This window comes from Xenopus laevis, chromosome 1L, assembly GCF_017654675.1.
Source record: "Xenopus laevis strain J_2021 chromosome 1L, Xenopus_laevis_v10.1, whole genome shotgun sequence".
NCBI classification, from domain to species: Eukaryota; Metazoa; Chordata; class Amphibia; order Anura; family Pipidae; genus Xenopus; species Xenopus laevis.
Window position 1 is genome coordinate 92633307 of NC_054371.1, and position 19162 is coordinate 92652468.

Genomic DNA, 19162 nt, shown 5'->3' on the forward strand with positions numbered 1-19162 from the left:
CATCGCAACTAAATCTAGTAAAGGATCAGAACCTGATTCCTCAGCCATACCACAAACTGGCATTACAGAGACCTCCCGCTCATAATGGGCCTTGATCATGTTTACATGATAGACCTTTTTTCTTTTCCCATCTTCATCTAGGGCAATTACGTAATTCACATCATTAGCCCGTTCCAGAATAGTGTATGGGCCTTCCCAGGCAGCCTGTAGCTTATTCTGACGCATTGGCACCAGGACCCACACCTTCTGTCCTGCTTCATAAACCCTTTCTCTGGCATGGCGATCATACCATTGTTTCTGTAGGCCTGTGCCTGGGTTACATTGTTATGTGCCAATCCCGTCAATGCCTCCATCTTTTCCCGGAATCTTATTACATATTCAACTACTGACACCTCAGGAGTATCTAGCTTGCCTTCCCATGCCTCCCTTACCAGATCTAAGGGGCCACGTACCCTCCGCCCATATAACAGTTCAAATGGGGAAAAGCCAGTGGATGCCTGTGGTACCTCTCTGTAGGCAAATAGGAGGTGTGGGAGATAACGCTCCCAGTCCTTCCCTTGGGATTCTACAAAGGTCTTTAGCATATGTTTTAGGGTGCCATTAAAACGTTCACACAGGCCGTTAGTCTGGGGGTGGTATGGGCTGGCAATTAGGTGGTTCACCTGTATTTTCTTACACAGGCACTGCATCAGGTTAGACATGAATTGAGTCCCCTGATCAGTGAGCATTTCTTTGGGAAACCCCACTCTTGAAAATATGCTTAAGAGGGCATCAGCAACCTTGTCTGCCCGGATGGAGGATAGGGCTACTGCTTCTGGGTACCGGGTAGCATAGTCTACCACAGTGAGAATAAACCGTTTCCCTGAACTGCTGGGTATAGCTAAGGGCCCTATGAGGTCCACAGCTACCCTTTGGAAGGGTTCATCAATAACTGGTAACGGAACTAATGGGGCCCTTCCCATATCTCCATTTTTCCCCACTCGCTGACAAGTGTGGCACGAACGACAGTAATTGGCAATGTCTGTACCCATGTTAGGCCAATAGAAATTATGTACTAAACGGGCCTTGGTTTTCTGTACCCCTAAATGCCCAGCTAGGGGGATTTCATGAGCTATTCTTAGAAGCTGTTCCCTAAATTGCAAAGGCACCACTAGTTGCCTGTCACTTACCCACTTCTCTGGTGTAGTTGTAGGCATGGATTCCCTGTACAACCTATTTTCATGCCAGTATATTCTTTCTTTATCAGTCTCAGCAGGGGGTTGGGCTGCAAGGCCTCTCATCTTTTCGAGGCTGGCATCGGTCAGGAGGGCTGCCTCAAATTCCCGACCGCTTGCCTCAAACCTGGGATCTGGTGTGAGTGTGAGCAGGGCCCCAGAAGCTGGAACCCCCCTGTCCTCTGGGTCAGGACACAGCAACGCTACAGGCAGGGGACTTCCTTCAGAGGGGCCCTCCTCCCCACTCAGTGACAGACCCTCCAGCCCTGTACCCCCAGTCTGATACTGGCTTGCCCTTACAGACTGCTGCCGGGTTACTGCTGCAACACAGGGGAGGTTCCCCCCTCCCACATCACAGTGGCTTGCTACTGGGAATCCCCCTACACTCCCTGTGAAATTGTTCTCCCCCCGAGATAGAGATGGGACATACACTTCCCCTCCCCCCTGGTCTATGCATGGGGATTCAGCTGGCTCTAATACAGAATTGCATGCAACCACATCCTGATTTCCCTCCCAGCCCCCATCACAATCAACATCAATTATCAGATACCTGTAGATGAGCAGGATTCACGTAGGGCTCTGCTGGCTCCAGAGGGTCCCCTGCGGGCACATACTGTGACACCAACCTGCCCAAGTCAGTACCCAGTAACACATTAGTAGGGATGGTATCCGACACCCCTACCTCCCGCAACCCCCTCCCTGCTCCCCAATCCAGGTAAACCCGTGCCATGGGCACTGCAGGATGGACTCCCCCAAATCCTGTGACAGCCATGGTCTTCCCGGGAATAATATCCTCACAGTTTACTAGCTCTGGGCGCACTAAAGTCACCTCTGCTCCTGTGTCTCTGAGTCCCACAGTTACCTGAGTGCCCACGGTAACCGGCTGCAGATTGTCCTTGTGGCTCCCCTCTGTCCCAGCAACAAACAAAACAGAAGGAGATGGGCCAGGGGGTTTTCCAGGTGGTGTAGGTTTCCTTTTGTCAGGGCAGACATGACTAAGGTGGCCCACCTTATTACATATAAAACAGCGGCGTGCATCCACCTGTCCCGGCCTTACCCCTGGGCTACTTGCAGGAGCAGCTGCAGATCCCCCCGGTTTGTAAGAAGGGAAGGAGGGGCTTCCTCCTGGCTTTCCTCCTTTCCAGCTATGGGACCCTGGGTTTGGAATAGGCTTCCTGGATACTGGCATCCGGTTTGCAGTATATGCATCTGCAATTTGTGCTGCCTGATCAGCAGTTTTGGGCTCACGGTCAAGGACAAACTGCTGGACTTCCACTGGACAGATACACAGGAACTGGTCCAGTATCATCAGGTCCTCCAATTCTGTAAATGTTGAGACACTGCGACCCTGCACCCACTGATGGAAGGTGATTCTCAGCCTCCCAACCACATCAGTGTAGCTGTCGTGCGCCCCACGCTGTAGACTCCTGAATTTCTTGCGGTGTACCTCTGGGGTGAGGTTAAAGTGCCTAATGAAAGCTTTTTTTTATTTCATCATAGTCCCCATCATATTCTAGTGGAAGGTCCGCAAAAACTTCCAGAGCTTTGCCCTTAAGCCCTGGGGTCAGGAAACTTGCCCACTGCTCACGGGGTAAATGAAATTGCCTGCAGGTTTTTTCAAACCCCCTCAGAAAAGTGTCCAGATCCCCATCCTTCTCCATCACGGGAAAATTCTCCAGACGGGGTTTGAAGACATTGGCCTCCCGGGAGTCACTGCTGTGAGGTGGGGCAGTACCTTTTTGGAGCCGTGCCATCTCCAGCTGGAATTGTCGTTCTGCTTGGCGCTCAGCTGCCTCCCTCTCTGCTGCTGCTGCTGCTGCTGCTGCTTCCCTCTCGGCTTGGCGCTCAGCTGCCTCCCTCTCTGCTGAGGCCTGGCGTTCTGCTGCTGCAGCCTCGGCCTGCTGGTATTGCAGTATAAGTTGTAGCCGTAAGTTAGGGTCCGATGAGCCCAGCTGCTGCAAAACCAGTTGCAGAGAAGATCCTGTACCACTCTGCGAACTGTTGCTGCCACTCTCATCAGAGTGGTACTGGCCAATAGCAATGTCCATGGTTTGGCCCACCTGCCCAGTGCTGGACTCTTGGTCACTTTCAACCAGGGATGCAATAAGCCATTCCTTGGTCTGATTTGCTACTGCAATCCCTCTCTCCTCACAGAGTCTGGACAGCTGTTCCTTGCTCTGCCTCTTGTAGGATGCCATCTCAGAGGACAATTGCCAAATAAAAGATAGGAAGAAAAAAGAAGGGAAGGGCACTACTGTTTGCAAGTATGTCTTTTCTAGACTATGCACTGCGTTTGTCCTTGAAGACTGTATATTCCTCGCAAGGATGTACAGTCCTTTAGTGCAAGGGTTAAACACTTAATCCAAGCACTAATGCTCTAATAAAAAATTAAATTATGCCACCGCTGCCAACCAATTGTCCACAAAAGCGACTCACTCAACCACACTTAACTCTTGGGTTTGGCTACAAGGGGTTACAATCAGTCTCTCAATCACCTTACACACAGGTTAGACTAACATCAGACACCCCAAAAACACACCAACACCCACAAAGTTCATTCGCTGCCACCATCTATCATTAACAGGCGATAGAAACCTAATGTGACTATTCCCCTGCCCTCTATAACAGGTAATAACTCACACTACACAATACATCAAACACTCTCTCCTATGGTAGTTACTCAGGGTAAGATCCTACAAGTCTAACAAGCACTCCAGCAGCCAAAAGGTTAATCTACATTCAAACACACTTTCCTGCTAGCCGTACTAGTTATCCAACATACAAATAGGCAACTTTCCCTTTCCACACATACGAAGAGTTCATACACGTAGGCACAAGCATTCATATGGGCAATGAGTTCGTTTAGAGCACAAGGACTAACGTATTAAATGATATTTAATATTTAAAAGAAACAGTGCATATGAATATATATAAAAATAATATTACAAAGATGACACACAGTTGCAAATACAGTAAATAAAATAAAAGGGATTAAAAACACAAAGAAACCCTTACTTTACCAAGTTTTGAAGTTGTCAGTGTATTTCCTCTGAGGCACGAGTTGGAAGCTGGACATACAATCCACTGAATAAATGGAGCCTCCTTGTATGACAATGTGATATTGGGAATGTCACCTTTTTATTTCCTGCTGGGACACTCCCCTCATTACCTTATGCATGAGGTAGGAGTGCCCAGGAACATGTCATTTACGACCCCCTGTAGGGGGTTTGCTACTCTCAGGCAATATTCCCCAATATCCCTTAATGAAATATGGGTACTTGCCAGTACCCAATACTATAATAAAAACATGGGCAGGCTGTGATCCATATGTGGGCAAGAAGAACAATACCAAACACTAATAGGTTCCCACTTTCCAGTACCCCAGGAACCAGCCCTCCTAACAGGTGGGTATAGGCTAGCCCTGTTTGGTATTGTTAGGAAGCATGTGACCTCCTCATAACCAATATGTAAGTTATGAGGTTGTGAATCCTATGACACAGGAGATATGGATACTTTCCTATAATCCATAATTTTCTACTAGCTATCCCCCCCTGCTGCTCTAGGTCCACAGCTCTGTTCTTTGATCTGCCGATCAAAGAACAGACTGGCCCAGCTTCCTTGCCCAAATGGTGTGGCTCCAGACCGTCTCAGATGACAGATATGGATGTCACCTTTCCACAGCCCCCTGGTGAGATATAAAATTAAGGGTCTCTGTGTGAGCCTGAGACTGAGTAATTAAAGTATTAACTTTTAAAAGGCCAGTGCAAGGTGGCCCTGGCATGACAGCAACCCACAATACTCTAACACGCATTGACCTTTAGCCACCAAAGACCTACTGGGTAATATGCTGCACCAGAGTACCTGCAAAGAGAACAATGTTGGATCACAGCCCCTAATTCTCCCCACAAGGGATTGTAAACAGACTAACCCCCTTCTCCAGTGATGTAGTTTCTGAAGGCAACTCAAAAGCCCTAAGAGAGTACTTGGATCTGAATACTGATACAGCAACCCCCCCCATCCTACCATCCTGTGGCAGACATGCAAAATCACCATACAGGGTTTCCTGGTCAATGAGATTACAGGGGTGAGATGCAGCATCACAGAGACTATGTAACAGGCCCAACTAGGATTGCCACCTGGCCGGTATTTTACCGGCCTGGCCGGTAAAAATTATGGTTGATCCTAATGTTATTAATAGGGAAAAAAGATAAATATATAGGTAGGCCAGTATTTTTTTCCAAAAAAGGTGGCAACCCTAGGCCCAACAAAACCTGGCCCAGGTTGAACTAGCATATAAAGCAAACACTACCCTGTATTAAGTCTGACCCAAGTAGCAGCTTGAACCACACTACTTTGAAAAACAAAACACACCATTGATAGAGCAGAAAAAAATGTACACATCGCAGATGAACTCCACAGTAATGAACACAAATGAGGTACCGTAGTAACTTCCACCTCCCCTAATTTGCAAATGCATTCTCTTACTTACCCACTTTTATCAGCCTTAGACTCTGTGAACTGGAGGAACATATATCTTTGTATGCAGATGATGTACTGCTATACATAGGTGATACAAATAAATTAGGAACCTGCACAGTCTCTTACTTATGTAAGATACTGTGCAGGTTCCTAATTTATATGTAACACGTGGCAGTGGACCCATGTACAGTTCTTGCTGCTAAAATAGCATATACCCCAAAACTAACTAATTGTTTCTATACTTAGGTAATCCAGTCAGTTTTGTCACTTTTGAATGGTTTTGGCAGATACTCTGAGCTCACAATCAATTAGGGAAAAATGTAACATACTACCTATAGACTAAGAAATCTCACACAGCCAATTGCCCCCAGCTACATTGACAGGGGCCAACTCACATTCCTTGGCATTGTGATTTCCAAGCCAGATACTCTCAAACGTTAAACCACCTAGTCAATAACCTTAATAGCTGTACAAATGTTTTTGACAGGACAAAAAACTTGCTCAAAATGTTTTTTACTGCAAAAATTTGTATACATTTTATAAAACACACTGATCATGATCCCCAAATCAACATTCAAATCCTCCTTTAATTGGCCAAGGAAGGCCCCCAATTTGCCTGGAAGGAGGCCTAGGGTATCCACTTCTATATTTGAACTATCTAGCTAGTCAACTCTACTATATAGAGTTTTTAGTTGTTAATTTGCTTTAAAAAATTAGGAAACACTTATTTACAAAGGGGGGGGGGCCCTAAGCCTCCATCACATTGCTTGCTATATAGATTTGATTTGGATACTCTGGGATACTTGTTAACTCTTAGAAATTTAAATATCTCTTTCTGTAGATCTGTTAGTGCCTTGGAAGGTATATAAATAGGAAGAGTTTGAAAGCAATACAGCAGTTTTGGTAGCCAGGACATTTTCACTAAAAAGAATGAAGTAGAATACTTGGACAAGGAGTCAAGACATTTCTTTAATTTTTTTTAATCAGAAAAGGATAGTTAGCTGCAATGAGTTTACTATAAGATGGAGCTATGTGAACCCCAAGAAATCTCAATGTTTGAGTTCTCGATGACATGTCAAAGTTAATTTAAATTAGTTTCATGGTTGTTGTTGTTGGGATCCCTACTCCCATAATTATTTTTTTAGGTTGACAGTGAGGCCTAAAGAGAAAGCAAATTTAGAAAAAGTTGAATTGGAAAACTACTTAAAGGACCACTGAGTGTTCGTTGAAGTCAGCAGCATATAGGCTTATTTTGTATGCTCTCTCTGCTTTTTGGTAGCCTGTATTTTTTAAATCTGATTTTAGGGCTTAAAGGAGAAGGAAAGGTTAAAACTAAGTAAGCCTTATCAGAAAGGTCCATCTAAATATACCAGTAAACCCCCAAAGTAGTGCTGCTTTGAGTCCCCTGTCAAAAGAAACACTGCATTTCTTTCCATCTATTGTGTACACATTGGCTTCTGTATCAGACTTCCTGCCTTCAGTTTAAACCTCATTGTCCTGGGCAAGAGCATGCTCAGTTTGCTCCTCTCCCCCCCTCCCTCCCTCCTCTGCTGTAATCTGAGCCCAGAGCAGGGAGAGACTCAGGCAGGAAGTGATGTCACACCATGTTAATACTGCAGCTCCTATCCTAAACAAACAGAGAGTTTCTAGAGCTTTTTACTCAGGTTTGGTAAAACATTCTACAGAATAAATATAGCATTCAAGCTTGCACTATTGCAGCTAATCTATTGGCAATAAAATGCCTAAGTAGCTTTTTATGGTATGGCTATTGAGCTACAAGCTCAATAGCCATACAAAAAGAACAATGGAGACAAGAGGCATCCCAGCATGGTTTCATTAATTATAGTAAAGTTTTCGGACACCTGGCCTCTGAACTCGACTAGCATCCCAGGAGATGTATATAGATTGCTTTAATAAATAATTCAAAACCAAACTTCCTAAAAACATTTTCTCAGTTTATTAAAACATTCAAGATTTTCAGCCACATTGAAATGTAAAGGAACAATGCATTTCCCACTGACATGCACCTTCCCCCCCCCCCCCCCGTGAAACAGGAATAAGCTAGCAACTTGCCCCTAAGCAACATGCCAAAAGCAAATACATAGTAAATGCATATGACAAATGCTGATTTTATTACTATTTAGCACAGTTTTCCTATTCAGATCCTGCAACATTTAATGGGCAGCAGGGAAATCAATCTTGAACTTATCCTCCCTCACTGGATTCTGCCTCTCCTGGGTGGCAGAGGACCACTGAGATTCATGAACCAAGACGAATTCCAGCAGACAAGACTTTGTATGTTTTTGTATGTGTCTGCATGTTTAATAGTGGGCTCTTCAGTTCTACATAAAACAGTCAGCCTCCGAGACAGAAAAAAATAGAAACCTATGGCACACTCAAAATTGTTTATTGATACAAACCTCTTACTAAATTGAAAAAGTCATACCAAAATTTTCTAACTTCTAATTTATTTCTGCCATGTTGGAACTATAAGATGATTCCTGATCCAGCAAACAAAGTGCAAAGTAATGTCAGTGGTACCAAAACACCACCTTTCATAATTTCCACAATATCAGAAGCAGCTGAGAAGAGGCAGAAATCAGAAGACTTTTTTCTTACTGAAAAAAGTTCAAGTCTTTGGCAGTATAAATGTTGCATTAGTCTGAATAAATATGAGTCAAATGAGCAAACGGGTAAACATAAATGATGTGCCTCTTTCAGTCTTAAAACTGTGTAGGATGTCCACTAATATATACTGATTGTTTTCTACACTGAATGCATTTTGATAAAAGTCCTATTTATTGGGTTTAAATAGAGGTTACTTAACAGATAAAGGCCCATGTGGCATACTTACCTATGAGATAAAATGCAAAAGAAATAAAGCGATGGTATCGAATAAGAAACTGTAGTATTTCTTCCCTTTGTACAGAGGTGGCAAAGTAATCTGCCAGTGTTTCACCATAGAAAAAATAATTAACGCACAACAGGAAATACCTAAAACGAAAAAGGAAACTATGATGGTAGGTCCTCATGCATGGCATGATTAGTGGATTTGTGATGCCCTACCCAATTAAGTGTTACAGACATATTAAAACATGACATGTTTGTCCTGTGACTGAATATCTCTTTCCCACTACAGTTGCAGATCCTTTATAAGAGCTGCTTTCTTTTTCAAAACATCCCTGTATTACTGAATATTTCTATATTCATTATGGTTCCCAAACTGTTAATTTGGGTTGAAAAAAAAGACAAAAGTCCATCAAGTTCAACCACTTCAAACAAACCCCACATACCTATATATTGTAGACCTATCTATACACTCACATATAGAAACTATATATACCACTACCTATACTAAACTATAAAAGTCTGTAGATCACAATAGTCTTGGATATTATGTTTTTTTTTAAAAAAAATCATCCAAGCCACTCTAAGGGTAAGGGCACACAGGCAGATTTGGGGAGATTAGTCACCCTGGCGACAAATCTCTTTTTCGGGCAACAATCTCCCCAAATTGCCTCCCCTGCCTTCCGCCGGCTATAATGAAAAATCCCCAGCAGGATGGCACATTACCGGCGATTCGCTTTCCGAAGCCACCAGAACTTTGGGTGACTTCGGAAAACTAAGTGTATTCCGCTGGTGATTTTTCATTATAGTCTGCGGGAAGGCAGTTTGGGGAGATTGTCGCCCTGAAGAAGAGGCAATTTGTCGATGGGGCGACTAATCTCCCCAAATCTGCCCGTGTGCCCTTACCCTTTAAGCTCTGATCAACTTCTGTCATGCTTTACTGCTGCAAGTTGTAGTGATACCACCCTCCACTTCCCCCAGCAGCCTATCAACAGAACAATATGAAGGTAACAAGATAATAGCTCTTGGACACCTGCATTGCTGAAAAGGCCCATTGTAAAGTTCCATTGTGCTGGTTCTTTCTGAAAGCACTCCATCAGGCACAGTGGCATGAAATGGCTGCTACACAACAATATTACAACTTCTTGGTTCAAGATATTTTTTTTTAAATGGTAGACAAAGAATTTGTAATGTAAACAGTGTAATTTAAAAATAAATGTAAAAAAATCATGGCAGAATGCCTTTAAAGACATTAATAGAATCTACCATCACAATATCATTGCCCTTTCCATGAAGAACGATCTTCGCCATTTCAAATCAAAGCTCAGTTACCCAAGTCTGAAAGGATGGCCACTATCCTCCACTATCTTTACCTTTATAGTACTTGTAAAGAGTAATCCTCTCAAGTACCTCTTCTTCAGAGAGAACAACCCCAGCCTTGACAGTTTCTTCATAGTGTAATGTTTCCATTCCTTTTACCAATCTAGTTGAACATCTCTGCAACCTCTCCAGTTCATTAATATACTCCTTAAACTGGAGTCCAAAACTACATTGAATATTCCAGGTAAGGCATTACCAGGGATATATAAAGAGAAAAAAATATTTTTTCATCTCTCCAGTTAATGCCCTTTTTATGCAAGACAATACTTTATTTGCTTTAGGAACCACTGAGGAGTGACACTGTCTAGTGTCAGACAGCAGGTTATCCATAATACCCAAATCCTTCCCAAATAAGGATGCCTCCAACATTCTACCAAAGTGCATGGCCTTGCACTTAACATTGAACCACATTTGCCAGTTTTGCAGCCCAGTTCTCAAATGTAGTCAAGGTTACTCCTGCTAGGGAAAATCCAAGCAGAGAATAAGCATCACAGTCTGAAGGCTGGTTATAATATGATTTTTTTTTGCTTTTTGGATGCTAGGAAGGGGGCAATGAATATCAGTGCATTTCAATTATAGTTTATGTACACATTAGTTTGAGTGGTCCCAAAAACTTTTTAGAGTGTTTGTTTATTAGTTATTCTGCATACTATGTGGTTGCAGAACCCTCACATTCATTCAATTAATGGTGGTCTTCTGCCTGTAAAAATGGCTGTTGGTCTCAGAGATATCTCCTATTAAATGCTACAGCAGGGGAGGATCATTCTTAAAGCTTTGGTCAGCTGAAATGTTTCCCCAAAACAAATCCACTAATCAGAGAGGTAGAAAGTTAGGCCAACCATATGTGGTTCACATTAATGTGGCATGGTGGTTTAGCAACTATATGTTCATAAACTTGTAATCCCTGCTTTGTAAAATCTGTGCACTTGGAAGTAATTAATAATTAGACACTGGACCACAAAGACAAGCTTAACAGCTACAGTGCCTTGCAAAAGTATTCACCCCCCCCTTGGCATTTTTCATGTGTTCTTGAATCACAACCTGTAATTAAAATGGATTGTTTGAGAGCCTGCAACATTTCATTTACAGAACATGCCTACAACTATTGTGAAGCAAACAGCAAATAGGACAAAATAACAGAAATCTTCAGCGTGCATAACTGTTCACCTGTACTGTACTTTGCAGAGCCCCCTTTTGCTGCAATTACAGCTACAAGTCGCTTTGGATAAATCTCTATGAGCTTGCCACTGGGATTTTTGCCCATTCCTCAAGGCAAAACTGCTCCAGCTCCTTCATGTTGGATGGTTTTCGCTTGTGAACAGCAATCTTCGAGTCTGACCACAGATTCTCAATTGGATTGAGGTCTGGACTTTGACTAGTTTGACTGTTCACTATTCCATAAAGCCCATCTGTATGGAGTGTATGGCTTATTGTGGTCCTATGGACAGATACTCCAGTCTCTGCTGTGGAACGCTGCAAGTCCTTCAGGGTAACCTTTGGTCTCTGTGCTGCCTCTCTGATTAATGCCCTCCTTGCCGGTCTGTGAGTTTTGGTGGGTGGCCCTCTTTTGGCAGGTTTGTTGTGGTACCATGTCAAAATTTTATTTAATTCTCATATATATATATATATATATATATATATATATATATATATATATATATATATATATATATATATATATATATATATATATATATATATATATATATATATATATATATATATATATATATATGCTTTCTGAGAATCGCCCGTTAGAAATGGAGCAACCAACCCTGCCCACTGGGTCTTAGACCACGCCTCTCGTTCTGCTGTGCGCTCAAATGTATTCAGAAATGCTTCCACATCATCATGTGGGGTCATCTTTTGGAGAAAATGGCTTGCTTTAACCAACCCACTGTTAGCAGTGGCAATGCCAGATTGTTCCTGGCGCAAGTTCAGCTGCTGCAGAACCTCTGCAAGGGTTTCTCTATCTTTCCTGGCAGCTTCAGCTTGCATTTGCCTGTCTCTCTCTGCTGCCTCAGCCAGGGCTGTTACCTGAGCACTCAACAGACGTACAATTTCCTGCTGCGCCTCCTGCTGGGCAGCCTGCTGTGCAGCCAGCGCCTCCTGCTGGGCAGACTGCTGTGCATTAGTCTCTCGCTGAAGTACATTTGCTTCTTGCTGGGCTGCACTAAGTTGAGCCAAGCGTAACACGAGATCTTCCATCGTTTTTCCAAACCGCAGACGTGAAGCAACGCAATCAAACTTGCCAAGTGAATTGCGCCTGGCAGGGAAAAAACAATTGCCCGCATCCTCCACCAATTGTGACTGGTTACACACTCTTGCAGGGGTCAGTCGTGCAGAAATAGGAGTGCAGACAAGTTTGTGTCATAAAGCTGTTCAGCCGCTCAGGCTTTATTTGTAAGTTGCTCAAAATAACAAACAAAACTAAAATAAATCATAGCCGTCTGGCTCCTGCCTACCTCACTCAGTGGCCCTTTCTATACTAGCAACACAAATATAATGATCACAGTCACTGGCAAAAACAGAGCAACTTACAGTTTCATGGTTTTCAGGGAATTTGCAAATCACTCACAGAGCTCCTTTCCTTCCAGCTTTCAGGCAGCCTGCATATAGGAAGAGAGCTCTGTGTCAGGCCCACTGACCTAAATACTCCATCCGGGTGTGATCAGCACACAGACAGGTAAAACCCCAAACATTCCTGGAGTCTTTTAACACATGAAGTGCCGGAATCCTGGTGCAATGTATACACCATCCAGCACTTTCTCTGCTAAACATTGTGACACCCTGTCATATACCTCCCCCCTCTGTTCGACCCCGTGGGTTCGGACACTTTTCATAAACATACAATAAGTCCGGGATAGAGCATCCGCATTAGCCTGCAGCTTTCCTGCTCTGTGCTCCACTGAGAAGTTATAGTCCTGTAGAGACAGGAACCAGCGAGTCACTCTCGCATTCTGACCTTTTGCTTGTGCCATCCAGGTAAGGGGGGAGTGATCAGTCACCAAAAGAAACCGACGGCCAAGTAAATAGTACCGTAGAGCTTCTAAGGCCCACTTGATGGCCAGACACTCGCGCTCCACAATACTATAGTTTCTCTCAGCTGGGGTTAACTTTCTACTCAAATATACCACCGGATGCTCCTCTCCATGCACCACCTGTGACAACACAGCCCCTAGGCCCACATTGGAAGCATCCATTTGTACTAGAAACTTTTTTTTGAAATCAGGAGCAATCAAAACCGGCCCACTGCACAACACTTCCTTGAGTTTACAGAATGCAACCTCAGCATCTTCGTTCCAAGTAACTCCCCCCGAGCTTTTGCCTTTGATTAGGTCTGTAAGTGGGGCAGCTATGGTGGCAAAATCTGGGACAAATCTCTGGTAATACCCTACCATGCCCAGAAACGTCCTGACCTGTTTTTTTGTGCAAGGTTGAGGCCATTCCTTGATTGCTTGTAGCTTTTTTTTCTGGGGTTTGATAAGGCCTTTTCCAATAATGTACCCTAGGTATCGTGCTTCTTTGAGGCCCAGGGCACATTTCTTTGGATTGGCAGTCAGACCAGCCTGCCGAATGGAGTTTATCACAGCTTGAACTTTGGGAAGATGACTTTCCCAGTCCGAGCTGAATATCACGACATCGTCAAGATACGCCGATGCAAAGTGCTGGTGTGGCCTGAGGATCTCATCCATCAGCCTCTGGAAGGTGGCTGGGGCCCCATGAAGTCCAAATGGCATTCGCACATATTGGAATAAACCCTGTGGGGTAGCAAATGCTGTCTTCTCTCTAGTGGCTAGAGTAATTGGAATCTGCCAGTACCCTCTGGTTAGATCTAGGGTGGTAATGTACCTCGCTGGCCCTTATCTTTCTATTAGCTCATCCACCCGTGGCATAGGATAAGCGTCAAATTTTGAGATCTCGTTTAATTTACGAAAATCATTGCAAAACCGCAATGATCCATCAGGTTTTGGTATCAACACAATAGGGCTACTCCACTCACTATGTGACGGTTCAATAACCCCAAGTTCCAACATTCTCTGAATTTCACCTGCTACTGCCTGTCTACGGGCTTCAGGAATGCGATACGGTTTCAAGCGAACCCGTGCTTGCGGATCTGTAACGATATGATGCTCAATGACATGAGTGCAACCTGGCACCTCTGAAAACACGTCAGCATTTCTAAGGAGGAATTCTTTTACTTCTTGGACTTGTGGCCTTGACAAAGCCACTGAGACCTTCACCTCAGGAACTCCCCCCTGGAGTGAAGGACTGAGACGCTCAGCTGCCATTGAGACTAAAAGGTTCCTTCCAAGCCTTGATTAAATTGACATGATAGATCTGCATTTTTTTTCGTTTGTCGGGTTGGTGTACTTTATAATTCACATCCCCTACTTTTTCCATAATTTCGTAGGGAGAATTTACTTTCTGCTGTGGGAATCAGAACCAGGACCCGATCACCTGGCTGAAAAACCCTGAGTCTGGCTCCCCGATTATATATGCGACTCTGTGCTTCTTGAGCCTGCCGCATATGTTCCTGAACAATGGGCATGACTGCTGTGATGCGGTCCTGCATCTGTAGAACATGTTCTAAAACTGAGCGGTGAGGAGAAGGCTCCTCTTCCCATGACTCTTTCGCAACATCTAGAAGTCCCCAGGGGTGTCGCCCATACAAAAGCTCAAACGGGGAAAACCCAGTAGATGACTGAGGTACCTCACGAATTGCAAACATCAAGTAAGGAAGTAGGCAATCCCAGTCTCTCCCGTCTGCCTCAACCACACTTTTTAACATTCTTTTGAGAGTCTTATTGAATCGCTCTACCAAGCCATCAGTTTGAGGGTGGTAGACTGATGTCCTTAACTGTTTTATACCCAGTAATTTACACAAATCTTTCATTACCCTAGACATAAAGGGCGTTCCCTGATCTGTCAGGACCTCTTTAGGAATGCCTGTTCTAGCAAACATTTAAAACAGTTCCCGGGCAATTGTTTTAGCTGATGTGTTCCGCAAGGGAACCGCCTCAGGATATCTTGTGGCATAGTCTAAAACCACCAGAATGTATTGATGTCCCTTTGCAGACTTCACCAGGGGCCCCACCAGATCCATCGCAATCCGGTGAAAAGGTACCTCAATGATGGGTAGTGGTACCAAGGGGCCTCGGTAATGAGGAGCAGGGGACGTCAACTGACATTCTGGGCAAGACTCACAATAACGTTTGATTTCTGCAAACACCCCAGGCCAAAAAATCTTTGGAGAACTCGTTGCTGAGTCTTCTCAGCTGCCAAGTGTCCTCCCATAGGGTTTTTATGAGCCAGGTCAAGTACAACCTTTCTGTGTGACCTAGGAACAACCAGTTGTTCCACCACTTCACCCCTTATATCATCAACACGATAAAGGAGATTGTGGTTGACAACAAAGTGAGGATACACATTCTCCAAACCTGTACTTTGAGCCACTCCATTAATCATAGCAACATTTTCCCAAGCATGAGTTAACGTTGGATCCCTTAATTGGGATGTGCCAAAGTTATCCTGAGAACAGTCTAGTTCTGGCATGGGTGACTCTTCCCCAGACTCCTGGGGCCCTTCAGTGTCCCCAAGTAACACAGAGAGAGGGAACTGGTCAGGCTCAACTGGGGCCAGTCTTACAGCTGAAACTTCAGAACTTGAGTCCCCAATTTCTGGCAAACCAACCGGACATTCAGCTTCCAAAGTTAAGGAAGTCGGAGGTGGGAACTCGACCTTCCAGAGATCCCAAAACAAGGGAAAGTCACGTCCTAGTATAAGACTATGCATCAACGATTTGGATACTCCAACCTCATGGAATGTCACACCAAATTGGGTTTCAATTGGGACCACAGCGGTACAGTAACTCTTTGCGTCGCCATGTATGCACAAAACACCAATGCACCGTTTTTCCATCTGGTCCGGTGTTACCAGATCTGAATGTACAAGCGTGACCAGGCTCCCAGAATCCAGTAAGGCCTGGACACTCCTTCCACCAACTTTGACCAGCGCCATGTGAGCCACAGCAGATGTCAGACATGCTGGGTGGGCAAAGAAGGATAAGCGCTGTGCTGCTTCACACTCCATAGGTTCTGTGACTATAGGACACTTGGCAGCTACATGCCCCCAGGTTTGACACCGCCAGCATTGGATATTGGAGCCTGGTATAGTATCTTTCAAAGACCTGGCATCCATATTGGTCTTCACCCACGGTTTAGAACCACCAGGAGGACTTGAAGCTGATGTGCCTCTTCCTGGCCCTGCTGGCAGACGCCGCTTTGTAGGTAAGTTCTCTGGAGGTGACACACCTGCCAAAAACCCTTCTGCGGCGAGTTAGCGTTCCACCATCTCGACCAACTCATCTGCGGACTTTGGATCAGCATGACTAACCCACTTTCTTAATTCATGCGGCAGAGCTGTCAAGAACCGATCCATTGTGACTCTTTCTACAATCTGGGGTGCAGTGAGTGTCTCAGGTTGTAACCATTTCCGCACGAGATAAATCAGATCATGCATCTGTGACCTGGGAGACTTATTGGGCCGGTAATTCCAACGGTGCACTCGTTGGGCTCGCACAGCTGGAGTGACACCCAAACGGCGGAGAATTTCTAACTTCAATTTCTCATAGTCCTGAGCATCCTCAGTGGACAAATCAAAATATGCTTTCTGAGAATCGCCCGTTAGAAATGGAGCAACCAACCCTGCCCACTGGGTCTTAGACCACGCCTCTCGTTCTGCTGTGCGCTCAAATGTATTCAGAAATGCTTCCACATCATCATGTGGGGTCATCTTTTGGAGAAAATGGCTTGCTTTAACCAACCCACTGTTAGCAGTGGCAATGCCAGATTGTTCCTGGCGCAAGTTCAGCTGCTGCAGAACCTCTGCAAGGGTTTCTCTATCTTTCCTGGCAGCTTCAGCTTGCATTTGCCTGTCTCTCTCTGCTGCCTCAGCCAGGGCTGTTACCTGAGCACTCAACAGACGTACAATTTCCTGCTGCGCCTCCTGCTGGGCAGCCTGCTGTGCAGCCAGCACCTCCTGCTGGGCAGACTGCTGTGCATTAGTCTCTCGCTGAAGTACATTTGCTTCTTGCTGGGCTGCACTAAGTTGAGCCAAGCGTAACACGAGATCTTCCATCGTTTTTCCAAACCGCAGACGTGAAGCAACGCAATCAAACTTGCTAAGTGAATTGCGCCTGGCAGGGAAAAAACAATTGCCCGCATCCTCCACCAATTGTGACTGGTTACACACTCTTGCAGGGGTCAGTCGTGCAGAAATAGGAGTGCAGACAAGTTTGTGTCATAAAGCTGTTCAGCCGCTCAGGCTTTATTTGTAAGTTGCTCAAAATAACAAACAAAACGAAAATAAATCATAGCCGTCTGGCTCCTGCCTACCTCACTCAGTGGCCCTTTCTATACTAGCAACACAAATATAATGATCACAGTCACTGGCAAAAACAGAGCAACTTACAGTTTCATGGTTTTCAGGGAATTTGCAAATCACTCACAGAGCTCCTTTCCTTCCAGCTTTCAGGCAGCCTGCATATAGGAAGAGAGCTCTGTGTCAGGCCCACTGACCTAAATACTCCATCCGGGTGTGATCAGCACACAGACAGGTAAAACCCCAAACATTCCTGGAGTCTTTTAACACATGAAGTGCCGGAATCCTGGTGCAATGTATACACCATCCAGCACTTTCTCTGCTAAACATTGTGACACCCTGTCATATACCTCCCCCCTCTGTTCGACCCCGTGGGTTCGGACACTTTTCATAAACATACAATAAGTCCGGGATAGAGCATCCGCATTAGCCTGCAGCTTTCCTGCTCTGTGCTCCACTGAGAAGTTATAGTCCTGTAGAGACAGGAACCAGCGAGTCACTCTCGCATTCTGACCTTTTGCTTGTGCCATCCAGGTAAGGGGGGAGTGATCAGTCACCAAAAGAAACCGACGGCCAAGTAAATAGTACCGTAGAGCTTCTAAGGCCCACTTGATGGCCAGACACTCGCGCTCCACAATACTATAGTTTCTCTCAGCTGGGGTTAACTTTCTACTCAAATATACCACCGGATGCTCCTCTCCATGCACCACCTGTGACAACACAGCCCCTAGGCCCACATTGGAAGCATCCATTTGTACTAGAAACTTTTTTTTGAAATCAGGAGCAATCAAAACCGGCCCACTGCACAACACTTCCTTGAGTTTACAGAATGCAACCTCAGCATCTTCGTTCCAAGTAACTCCCCCCCGAGCTTTTGCCTTTGATTAGGTCTGTAAGTGGGGCAGCTATGGTGGCAAAATCTGGGACAAATCTCTGGTAATACCCTACCATGCCCAGAAACGTCCTGACCTGTTTTTTTGTGCAAGGTTGAGGCCATTCCTTGATTGCTTGTAGCTTTTTTTTCTGGGGTTTGATAAGGCCTTTTCCAATAATGTACCCTAGGTATCGTGCTTCTTTGAGGCCCAGGGCACATTTCTTTGGATTGGCAGTCAGACCAGCCTGCCGAATGGAGTTTATCACAGCTTGAACTTTGGGAAGATGACTTTCCCAGTCCGAGCTGAATATCACGACATCGTCAAGATACGCCGATGCAAAGTGCTGGTGTGGCCTGAGGATCTCATCCATCAGCCTCTGGAAGGTGGCTGGGGCCCCATGAAGCCCAAATGGCATTCGCACATATTGGAATAAACCCTGTGGGGTAGCAAATGCTGTCTTCTCTCTAGTGGCTAGAGTAATTGGAATCTGCCAGTACCCTCTGGTTAGATCTAGGGTGGTAATGTACCTCGCTGGCCCTTATCTTTCTATTAGCTCATCCACCCGTGGCATAGGATAAGCGTCAAATTTTGAGATCTCGTTTAATTTACGAAAATCATTGCAAAACCGCAATGATCCATCAGGTTTTGGTATCAACACAATAGGGCTACTCCACTCACTATGTGACGGTTCAATAACCCCAAGTTCCAACATTCTCTGAATTTCACCTGCTACTGCCTGTCTACGGGCTTCAGGAATGCGATACGGTTTCAAGCGAACCCGTGCTTGCGGATCTGTAACGATATGATGCTCAATGACATGAGTGCAACCTGGCACCTCTGAAAACACGTCAGCATTTCTAAGGAGGAATTCTTTTACTTCTTGGACTTGTGGCCTTGACAAAGCCACTGAGACCTTCACCTCAGGAACTCCCCCCTGGAGTGAAGGACTGAGACGCTCAGCTGCCATTGAGACTAAAAGGTTCC

At 44.9% G+C, this 19162-nt stretch overlaps 1 protein-coding gene across 5 annotated transcripts in view; it reads right to left on the reverse strand.

Moving 5' to 3' along the window:
- The window catches only part of cds1.L (CDP-diacylglycerol synthase 1 L homeolog), an 88859-nt gene that overhangs the window by 34188 nt on the left and 35509 nt on the right, over positions 1-19162 (reverse strand). For all 5 annotated transcript variants that reach the window (XM_018253445.2, XM_041591333.1, XM_018253455.2 and 2 more), the window contains exon 5: positions 8548-8687. In XM_018253445.2, the coding sequence (XP_018108934.1) occupies positions 8548-8687 (140 nt within the window). The remainder of the gene's footprint in view (positions 1-8547; positions 8688-19162) is intronic.